The sequence below is a fragment of the Cervus canadensis genome, chromosome 6 (assembly GCF_019320065.1).
Source record: "Cervus canadensis isolate Bull #8, Minnesota chromosome 6, ASM1932006v1, whole genome shotgun sequence".
Lineage (NCBI taxonomy): Eukaryota > Metazoa > Chordata > Mammalia > Artiodactyla > Cervidae > Cervus > Cervus canadensis.
The window spans coordinates 22,121,472-22,133,571 of record NC_057391.1 but is presented as its reverse complement, the minus strand read 5'-3'; the positions used below and the strand labels follow the sequence as shown (position 1 = coordinate 22,133,571).

At 37.8% G+C, this 12,100-nt stretch overlaps 1 gene segment (V, D, J or C); it reads right to left on the bottom strand.

The window, feature by feature from the left end:
* LOC122444204 overlaps positions 1-6,715 on the bottom strand; it is a 118,220-nt gene extending 111,505 nt beyond the window's left edge. The window contains 1 exon segment of the V gene segment in view: positions 6,633-6,715. Within this exon segment, the coding sequence occupies positions 6,633-6,681 (49 nt within the window).
* Positions 6,716-12,100: the final 5,385 nt, after the last annotated feature.

Genomic DNA, 12,100 nt, shown 5'->3' with positions numbered 1-12,100 from the left:
TCTTTCCTGGTTCCCTTTAACTTCGGGTTTTAACCAGTAATGTCACCACCATTAAGACATCCGGCCACCCTGGCGTCAAGTGCTTCTCCATATTCCAAGTCTTTCTCTTTAAAAATCCTCTAAGATGTTACACGCTGCCTGGCAATAAAAATTAGAGATGCTTATCACCGTTAGAAAAGTTATGTCTCATTTCTCACAAATTAAAAACTTGGGAACAATAAAATCATAGTTTTGATATTTAAATTAGATAATGAATCTGAAATGCATCCTACATTGCCTGAAATATAGTAAGCACAGTAAATATCAATTTTCTTTTCTCTAATAAAACCTACCTTTCCTTCAATGTCCAGGTCTGTAAACTTCTACTGCTTTTTTTCCCCTCTATATCAGGTCAGTGATGGGAGTTTCTAGAAAGATACTTAATCACTTATTTTCCTGGAGACTCATTACTCTTCTCTATACTTTTAGGGTTATATCTACTAGCTACACTGATGCATTGATACTCTCAGGGTACAGAAAAGACAGGAAAGGAACACCCAGAGGAGGTAGGTATTATTTTGATTTCCCTAATAAATAATAAAATCAAGGTCATTTGTATGTCTTCTTTGGAGAAATATCTGTTTAGTTCTTTGGCCCATTTTTGAATTGGGTCATTTATTTTTCTGGAATTGAGCTTCAGGAGTTGCTTGTATATTTTTGAGATTAATCCTTTGTCTGTTGCTTCATTTGCTATTATTTTCTCCCAATCTGAGGGCTGTCTTTTCACCTTACTTATAGTTTCCTTTGTAGTGCAAAAGCTTTTAAGTTTCATTAGGTCCCATTTGTTTAGTTTTGCTTTTATTTCCAATATTCTGGGAGGTGGGTCATAGAGGATCTTGCTGTGATTTATGTCGGAGAGTGTTTTGCCTATGTTCTCCTCTAGGAGTTTTATAGTTTCTGGTCTTACATTTAGATCTTTAATCCCTTTTGAGTTTATTTTTGTGTATGGTGTTAGAAAGTGTTCTAGTTTCATTCTTTTACAAGTGGTTGACCAGTTTTCCCAGCACCACTTGTTAAAGAGGTTGTCTTTTTTCCATTGTATATCCTTGCCTCCTTTGTGAAGATAAGGTGTCCATAGGTTCGTAGATTTATCTCTGGGCTTTCTATTCTGTTCCATTGATCATATATTTCTGTCCTTTGTGCCAGCTACCATACTGTCTTGATGACTGTGGCGTTTGTAGTAGAGTCTGAAGTCAGGCAGGTTGATTCTCCAGTTCTATCTTCTTTCTCAGGAATTACTTTTGGCTATCGAGGTTTTTGTATTTCCATACAATTGGTGAAATTAATTTGTTCTAGTTCTGTGAAAATACCGTTGAATAGCTTGATAGGGATTGCATTGAATCTATGATTGCTTTCAGTAGAGATAAGCCATTTTTGGACAATATTGATTCTTCCAACCATGAAACAGCGACGGTATGTTTCTCCATCTGTTTGTGTCCTCTTTGATTTCTTTCATCAGTGTTTTATAGTTTTCTATGTATAGGTCTTTTGTTTCTTTAGGTAGATATACTCCTAAATCTTAGGTAGGTATATCTTAGGTAGATATACAGATGGCTAACAAACACATGAAAAGATGCTCAAATCACTCATTATTAGAGAAATGCAAATCAAAACCACAATGAGGTACCATTACACGCCAGTCAGGATGGCTGCTATCCAAAAGTCTACAAGCAATAAATGCTGGAGAGGGTGTGGAGAAAAGGGAACCCTCTTACACTGTTGCTGGGAATGCAAGCTAGTACAGCCGCTATGGAAAACAGTGTGGAGATTCCCTAGAAAACTGGAAATAGAACTGCCATATGACCCAGCAATCCCACTTCTGGGCATACACACTGAGGAAACCAGATCTGAAAGAGACACGTGCACCCCAATGTTCATTGCAGCACTGTTTATAATAGCCAGGACATGGAAGCAACCTAGATGCCCATCAGCAGATGAATGGATAAGGAAGCTGTGGTACATATACACCATGGAATATTACTCAGCCATTAAAAAGAATTCATTTGAATCAGTTCTAATGAGATGGATGAAACTGGAGCCCACTATACAGAGTGAAGTAAGCCAGAAAGATAAAGAACATTACAGCATACTAACACATATATATGGAATTTAGAAAGATGGTAACGATAACCCTATATGCAAAACAGAAAAAGAGACACAGAAATACAGAACAGACTATTGAACTCTGTGGGAGAATGTGAGGGTGGGATATTTCAAAAGAACAGCATGTATACTATCTATGGTGAAACAGATCACCAGCCCAGGTGGGATGCATGAGACAAGTGCTCGGGCCTGGTGCACTGGGAAGACCCAGAGGAATCGGGTGGAGAGGGAGGTGGGAGGGGGAATCGGGATGGGGAATACGTGTAAATCTATGGCTGATTCATATCAATGTATGACAAAACCCACTGAAATGTTGTGAAGTAATTAGCCTCCAACTAATAAAAAATTTAAAAAAATAAAAATAAAAAAAAAATAAAATCAAGGTCATTTTTGTATGTTTACTGGCTATGGATATAATAATTCTAAATTGGATCTCCAAGATTTTTTCATTCTGTTTAACTAACTTCTTTTCTTTTTGATTTATGAACTTTTCATATATCCTGCACTTGAGTTCTTTTTTAGAAAAATATACATTGCCAATATGGTTTACCAGTCTGGAATTGACTTTCTGCCCTCTTGGCAGTTATTTTTTTTAATAAAGACTATTTAAAAATACACTTCCATGTTCATAAGAAGCTAGCTTGAAAGTTTTGTTTGTTTTCTTTAAGAACTGTAGAACTGCTTTCTTTTGGTGACTGCTATTGCTTCTGATAAGAAAGCAGGTATCATTCAAATGATGGTTCCCAGAATACAATATATCACTTTTCCCTGGGTATTGGCAAGATTATTTCCACCTAAATAGACTCTGAGATTCTTCAGTACCTTGCAAACTTCTGCCAAAACCACGATGGCCCACTTGCAGAATTCCTTATTCATCTTTATGGCATTTCACATAACATTGCTCCTGAATAAGGACCTTGTTGTAGAGGAAGTCAATACAGCAGTGAGTGGAGGTGCCTCCTATAAGCAAATAGGTTATGGAATGGGTAACGGAAGTAGGTATAAATACCAGCGACAGTTATCTGGTCATTTTCAGTAACAAAACCATAAAATGTTATTAATGTTTTTCATTTTGATATGAATATATTCACATATACATTGATTATTTTTAAATCCCCTGTCTCATTTGCTTGCCTGTAGTATATAAAATGTGCTAATATAAGTTAATCTTATATCTCATTGTATCTCGGTTATCAAGATACAGGTTTCAATGCAAGAGTTTGATTCAGCTAGAAGAGGAAAGAACATCACCCAAAAAATGGATAAATGAACTTGGTATAATTTTGCAGAAGGGAGTTAACTTATACTGGTTGAATGAGGAATTATTGCATCATATCAGCAGGAAGAATAGTTTTCCTGCTGACCTTATGACAAAATTGTGTTGTTAAAAGAGGTACTGATGGATGCCTAGTTAACAAATCAATTAAATAGTTAAGCTATTCCAGTAACTTTGTACTGCCCCAACCTAACTCTCTAGAAATCTATTTGGAAGGTACTTGTCATGAAGTAGCCATATTTTTATATTCTGCTGGTTGATGCAGGGCTTCAGACACTGTGGCAACTCACACATGTTGCTTCTGATCAACTACATCATCTTATTGATGATGCACACCTCTTCCACCTCCCACCAGATCTCCAAATCTGTTCGTCTTGGGCCAAGTATGCATGTAGCATAACAGCAAGTGACACTCTTCTCCTCAAGGTCACTTGTTCTTGTGAGACACTAAAGGAGGTGAGAGACAAGTTTTAGTGTGTTATGCAGGTTCCATTATCCTCATGGTTCTAGTATGTCCTTATGAGTCACAGTTTGTCCATGCTTTTGTCTGCACCCACTTTCCCTCACAAATATTACTCTAGCTGGCTAACAGTGAATTTGGTCTCAACACCAGATACAAAGTTAACAGCTTTGTATGGACTCCTTCAGCTCTAGCAATTGCCTGAGTTCTAGTCTCAATAACTGATCTCTTATTCGACACCACTAGTGGTTCTGCTCTTCTGATTGTAGCTTCAATGACACAGAGTCTAAGAGGAAAGGACTAAGGAAATGATTTTCATGATGATTCCGGATAACTAGACCCATGTTTGTCATGTGAGGGTCTTTAGGTGAAGCTGCCACTTTGATATATTATGGGGCAAGTATTCAACTTTAAACAATGCATGTTCTGTATGATTGTTTTAAAGTCAAAAATTCAAGACCGAGAATGTATTAGTAGAAAATTACTCTGGACACCTGTTTCTAAATGACATGGAAGGAGTTTTTGTTTAGAATTATGCTGGGGTCCAGCCCCGGCAGGATCCAGGGGAACCCTCAGGATGAACGGTGTCAGCGAGAGAGAGACACGTAGGACCGGCCTTGATAGGGCCAAGTCTGCTAGGGAGAGAGAGAGAGAAAAAAAAAAAAAAAGAGAGACCAGACCAAGAATATGCAGCAGAGTCTGGCAGTTGCTTTATTTTTCACCATAGCCTTTATACCCTAAGTTGGTACATTTCTAAGGGGCAGATAAGCATACAGACTTAGTTTAACATTATATCAGCTTGTCCTTCACGAAACCAGGTGTGTTCTGTATATTTTTGTTTATGAGAGTCTTTTCCCATAGATTTTTTGTACATTATCTTCTGGCCTTGAGGTTAGCAGAAAACAGAAAATTGGCAGTCTCATGGTACAGCAAGTTGTAACATAATAGAAATACAATCCTGTTAACATAAAGTCAGTCTTTTTGCAGAAATTCTCAGCTAAATTTATCTAAAAAGTTTAACACACAAAGACTCTGTGGCTCTGGTGAGGCAGCCCCTGATTAGCGCTCTTGGTTAAAATTAACAATTATCTTATTGTTTTTACACTAGGGTAAACTCTTATTTTACTATATCTTTAACCATATTAACAATAGTGTCCACTGCACAACCTCAGCACATTAACATCAATCAAACGTTGATCTAATAACCACTTTTAAAACAATATTTTTTGTATTTTCTAATAGGGCTTCCTCACCCCCCAAAGGGTTCTGTGCCTATTAGGGCCTTTTAATGGTTAATCTCTATGTATAATATCTTTTGGCTTTCAGGCCTGTTGACAATTTATGGTTTGCACCTGGTGCAACTTTAAGCAACTTCAGTAGCTGACCCTGTCTTTTTTGTGGTTAATCTATTTTCTTTCTATTAGGTGTCATCTCCAAGGGAACTAGATAGGATTACATTTTTTACAGAACAGAAATGCAAAAGATTTCAAAAACAGCAGATATGGCACAAAACAGGCTCTTAGTCTAAAAGTTAATTACCTGCAAGAAGTTGCCAGCTAATCTCTATCTAAACTATTTTCTATTAGGCACATTTGTGGCTATAATATTTGTGGAGCTTTTTTCACCCCGCGAAGGGGCCTATGCTTAATAGTTTCTTTTGTTAGGGTACTATGTTTAGGATGTTTAGAACAATCATGAGCATTTTGTGCAATAAGAGCACACATTTATCAAACAAGCCAGAATGCCAGCAAAAGGGTTTTAACTGAAGCATTGCCTTCATCCCTGGCCCCTTCATAGGGTACCAGCGTCCAGGAGATTTATTAATTAGGGTTTTAAGTTGGTCTTCGTTCATTGAAAGAGGAGCAGGAGAGCTCTCGGCAGGTAACACAAGAATCCACAGCAGGGCAAACAAGAACAGCAGCAGTAAAAGGGGGGGGTGGGGAGAACATAGGGTAGGGTAGAGGCCTAGGCCAACCTGGAGGGTCCCTTATCCTAGACGGCCTTGCCTGCCCGGTATTTTCTTCATGACCTCGTCACTGGCGGGACCTCCCATAACGGCTCCCGACAGAATTAAATCCTCTGATCCAGACCACAGATGAAGCAACCACAGGACTACCATTTCTTGTCTGAGGTCTGCAGGTGTGCATTTCAGCTGGGGTCTTGCAGCAAGGGGGCTCTCACTTATTAAGCTCTGGGGTTTTTGTACAGCTTTTCCCACTACTTCAAGCACTGTGAGTTCCAAGACTGCACAAAAGTACTTTGCAGAGTCTTCCAGCTGTAAGGCTGAAATGATGAGGCTGATAGAGTTCTGTGCTCTCTGAAAGTTTACAGAGTAGCGGCCACTCCTTGCATCTGGGCCAGAAGATTCCTGACGAATAAGGAAAGTCATCTCTCCACTGGGAAGCTGCTTGTACCAAAAAAGGTAGTGCGTGTACCCACTCCAACTTACTTCATACCGACAGTTCAGAATGACAGATTGCCCTATTTGACTGGTTACGTATGGCTGGTCTTGAGTAACTTTCTGGGCCACACCAGATCCTGTGGAAAAAATCAGAAAACCGAGCTGAAATAGTGAACAAAATAAATAGGAATTAGACTAATTTGAGATCCAAAGAAAACCCAAATTGAAATCATAATAAATACGCTTTTCTCCAACCCTCCCAAGTCCCTCCCCAAGTCCCTGTGAAGCACCACGTGCCTGTGTGCAGTCCTTTCACCCTAAACACTCGCACCCATGTTTGAGAGCATCCCTACCAGAGAAGGTGAAGGCCAGGAACACCCAGAGCAGACGGGAGAGCGGCATGAGGCATGGATTCCCCTGCACAAATGTGCTCAGTTCTGCCAAGCCAAGAGTTCAGTGTCTTTGAGTGCCTGGCAGCACATATACATACTACCTGGTACCTGTGTGACACCCCCCGACAGGAAGTGGGAGTTGTCATGTTCAAAAACCATGTGGTCTGTGGACAGATGAGGAAAAAGTCTGACTCACCACAGACCTTTATTTTGTCTACTTTTCTTGCTCTGGTCAGGAATTACCTGGTCACTAATGACCTATGCAGTATCTGAAAGGGGCCTGAAAAAAACAATTCTCATGAAAGGTTTGAGTTGAGCAGAACAGAAGAATAAACAAGTTGACATACATTGGTAATTATCCAGCAGAATAACTTTACCAGCCCATTTAAAACATAATTTAGTATATGCCATGAACCCTTCTTATAATCTATTTACTGGTCATCATTTAGCCTATGCCTACTCTCCTCCATCCAGAGTCTAAAAAAAATAAGAAGCTCAAAGACCTTCAGCTTTCTTAGTGAAAGGCAATCTTATCCAAATAGTTTATATATCTCTTGTTTACTGGACTCTAAGGTTCTAGTTAGGTTTTCCTGTACATAAGTTACTTCAAGATCGATGAATAACAAATCAGTCCTTCTGACTTTTGGAATCTATTCCATTATCTATGTTTTTATGAAATTATAACAGGAATAAAACACTTTTTGTACAGCTTTTCCCATTACTTCAAGCACTGTGAGTTCCCAGACTGCACAAAAGTACTTTGTGGAGTCTTCCAGCTGTAAGGCTGACAATGAGTCTTACTTATTAGATATTGAGAAGGATCAGGACATTCAGACCTGCTGCCTCCCAAAGTGGAATCATACTTATTAGATCATGTGGCCTAGAGTTGTCCTCATGTCACGTTTTCTATGTGTTTGGCCCAAAGAGTTCAGTCTCACTTGTTAGTGGCTCATTATTTTTCTCTTTGTAAAATAAAGTCAATAGAAGCATGCCAGATCTTTCTGTGACACAGTGCTACAATGCACTCCTGCCAAAGTTGGCATCTACAGGCTGCAGACATTTAGTACCTGTCAATAGCACAGAAGCTGGTGACTGAAGTTCTGCACACTGGTACAAGATCATGTAGAATGTAACTGTCAATCTTCCATCTGGTTTCATTGTTTTAATGGAATAATTAACATAAAATAGTCAAAGGCAAATAGATAAGTAGAAAGGAATACAGACAAGTTCTCTAAAACAGTGCCAGTCCTTTAATTTTAGGACAAGATAACTAGAGATGCAGGAATAAAAGTGTGTATTTAGTTGAGATGTCTACTCCTCTGTCTCATTTCACCTCTGAGTGCTGACAGGCAGCTGATGCCCTTGCAATTATTTATAACTAAGTAGAAGAGATCATGGATGCTCACAGCAGCCTAGGCAGCAGCATGATAAAATTATATATATATATATATTTTTTATATGTATATGTATATTAATAGAATGATTACAGATATAAATATAAGGAAATTGATATTGATAAATTTTTATCAAAACACAGAACTTACTCTGATTCACCAGTTTTTGCCGGCACTTTTTTGATGCATAACTCTATGAAATTTTATCACATGTGTGGGTTCTTGTAACTGTCACCGAAATCACAATACAGAACTGTCCCATCACTCTAAAAAATGTCCCTTTGCACATGTTCTCACCCCTGCTCACCCCTGGTGACTACGGCTCTCCTTTTCATTTCTATATTTTTGCTTTTAAGAATGTCATGTAAGTAGAATCATACCTTATGTATGCAATCATTGTGGATCATAATCATACTATCCAATAAGTGTTATACATCAAATAACCTTCTGAGATAGACCTTTTTCCACTCAGCATAACACTCTTGAGAACAATCTAGCTTATTGCAGTAGTCTGTTCCTTTTAATCACCACAGACTTTTCCCAACTAAGGATGGTTTGAGGTACGCTTATTGACTTTATGATGGTGAGAAAGCCATGTGCATTCAATTGAGAGCATACTTTTCCTGGGCTAGCACTATGCAGTATGATATTCTCAGGTGATACTGGGAGTGAGCTGAGCTTCTAGTCAGCCCCAGAATCAGGAGCATAAACAACCTTTCTGTTCCCATACAACCTTTCTGTTTTTCACTCTCAGCTCAGCAGTCAATAAATTACATGAGGTTTTTCTATACTTTACTATAAAATAAACTTTGAGTTAGATGATTTTTCCCAACTGTAAGTTAATGTAACTGTTGAGCATGTTTAAGCTAAGCTAGGCTAAACTAAGATGTTCAGAGGGTTAGATGTAGTAAATGCTTTCTTCTCCTTAATACAATATTTTCTACTTACAGTGGTTTATTAAAACATTAACCCCATCATAAGTTGAGGAAGATCTATAAATAATATGTCTATTTATTCATCAGTTTACCTAATGAAGATGTTTGGGCAGTTTCCAGTTTGAGGCCATCACAAATAGAGCTACCATGAATATTCATCTGCAGAGTTTTATATGAACATAAGTTTTTTATTTCTCAAGCATTAATACCACAATTGTGACTGCTGAGTCATAAAGAAAGTGGATAAAGCTTATGTGAAACTGATGTACCGTCTTCTAGAATGACTGTACCATTCACCCACCAGCAATGCATGAGTAATCCAATTTCTCTGCACCATTTCCAGAACTTGGTATTATCAGTACTTTTAGTTTTAACCTTTATGACAGATGTGGAGTGCTGTCTCATCGGGTCTCTAGTTTCCTTTCCCTAACGGCTACAGATGTTGAACCTTTGTTCATATACTTATTTATATGCTTTTATCCCTACTACATATCCTCTTTGGTAAAGTGCTCGTGTTAGTCTTTTGTTCATTTCTCAACTGGATTGTTTGTTTTCTTCCTGTTGAGTTTAGGAGTCCATTATATTCTGAATACCACTCTTTTGATGGAAATATAATCTGCAAACATTTCCTGCCATTCAGTGGTTTGTCTTTTTCATTCTTTTAATAATAACTTTCACAGAGAAACTGGTTTTAATTTTAATGAAATCTAAGTTTTTTTATGGATTGTGCTTTTGGTGTCATGTCAAAAATCTTTTTGCCTAACACTACATTATAAAGATTTTCTCTTCTGGTTTCTTCTAAAATATTTGTAGTCTTACATTTGAATGTATGATCCATTTTGAGACTGAATTCAAAGTTTTGTATAAGGTGTGAGATTTAGGCCAAGTTTCAATTATTTGCGTATAAATACCCAATTGTCCCAGTATCATTTGTTGATAAAACTGTCCTCTGTTCAATTGTCTTTGCACCTTTGTCAAAAAATCAATTTTCCCCACTTGTGTGAGTTGACTTCTGTACTGTTACTCAGTGACATAAACTTGGCAATGATTTTTAATTATCTTTTTAGCATCTGTAGTATGGTTTACTTTTTCATTCCTTATATTCATAATTCATGTTTTTCTCTTTTTCCCTTGATACTTCTACCTCGAAACAGATCAATTTTATTAACCAGCTTTCTCCCTGTGTGAGTCTACTTCTATAGTGTTACCCAGAGGCATAAATTTATTAACAATATTGTTTTATTACCATTTTCACACTGCAGAATCTGCATATGATTTTCTCATGTGTATAATTCATGTTTTCTTTTATTATATTGATAATTCCCTTAATAATTCTAGCTAGGAATAGATCAATGTTATTAATCATTTTAAGAAAATTAACTATATTTAATGGTTATTTCTATTGTTTGTTTTAGAGTTCACCAATCTGAATTTTTAAGTTTATCCTTCTTTTAAATTATATTGGGTTTTATTTGTTCTTTTTCTATCTGCTTTTGTTGAAAGGTTTTAATAGTCATTGTAATTGCTTCTTAAACATACATATGAATTGTTTTAAATTTAGTGCCTAAATTCCAAATGTTTGGGAGTTTCTAGAGACATTTTTTCACAACTGATTTTCTATATCCATTCCATTTTGGTGAAAGAATAAATTCTGTATAATTTCAGTTTTCTTATATTAAGACTTCTTATGCACAAGCATGTATATGTGTGTATTTCATCTGCACTTCAGGGTGTGTCTGGGGCCTTGGCTGCAGGTCTGGGCACAGGCTGCAGGTGCCTGGGGAGCACCGTGCACTTGCTGCACAGAAGCATGCGGCTGAGTCTCCAGGCTGGGAAGTTGCGATGTGCAATGTGAGCGGTTTGGCACTCTTATTGAGGGAAACTGTGAGTCTTCCCTCTTCCATTTCATTCACAGCTGAACGTATGGCTATCAAGAATGCAGACCCTTTACCAGGGTATTGCCAGTACCACAGGAAGTAGTCAAATGCACTCTTCTCATAATTACAGTTCAGAATGGAAATTTCTCCTTCCTGAACTGTCAGAGATTGAGGGCTCTGTTTCACCTGCTCTTGGTCACTTTTTTCCTTCTGTTGTCCACTCACCCCTGCTTAAAAAGATAAAAAGTCATTAGGTCCACAAACTGGTATTTCCTTCTTAAAGTTTCTATCTGATGAATTTGCCCATACTCCAATTTTCTCACTCCCCCAAATTAATGAGATATCCTGGGGTTTCTCCATCATAACTCACAGTTTACTTGAAGACACAGAATTAAGAATTATGCTTGCAGCATCTTGTCCATTGTTCCTGGCACCAAAGTTCAATGACAGCTCAGGTTCTTCCTCTGGTCTCCTCAGCCAGCTAGAACTCTGACTTAAGGTTCACATCAGCTTTAATTCTTTCAAGAGGTCCCACCTTCTCACAAGTACTTTCAACTAAAGCTATTTTTTTTTTCAAAGCAAGCACTTCTTGATTTTCTCTATCTTAGACTTGCTCAAAATTACTTTCAATGAAAAGCAGAAATCCCCTCCTTACACATGGAATATGCTTAGTTTAGAATTTCTCTTCCCTATTCCTCATCTTCTTTTTCTTCACATTTCCAAGAAGGTTAAAAATCATGTATCAGGTCAACTTGATATCTTAACAGGGATTACGTTATTTTACAATGGAGAAGAGAGGGATTCCCATGAAATCACAAGATGAGCATTTCTCTTTTTTTAATTACAAGTACAAATTAAAGTCTATTGAAGATATCAGTTCATTTTAGTCACTCAGTCATGTACAACTCTTTGTGAATCCATGGACTGCAGCACACCAGGCCTCCCTGTGTATTACCAACTTCCGGAATTCACTCAAACTCACGTCCATTGAGTCAGTGATGCCATCCAACCATCTCATCCTCTGTCGTCCCCTTCTTCTCCTGCCTTCAATCTTTCCTGGCATCAGTCTTCTCCATTGAGTCAGTTCTTCGCATCAGGTGGTAGAAGTTTCAGAGTTTCAGCTTCAACATCAGTCCTTCCAATGAATATTCAGGACTGATTTCCTTTAGAATGGACTGGTTGGGTCTCATTTCAGTCCAAGGGACTCTCAAGAGTCTTCTCCA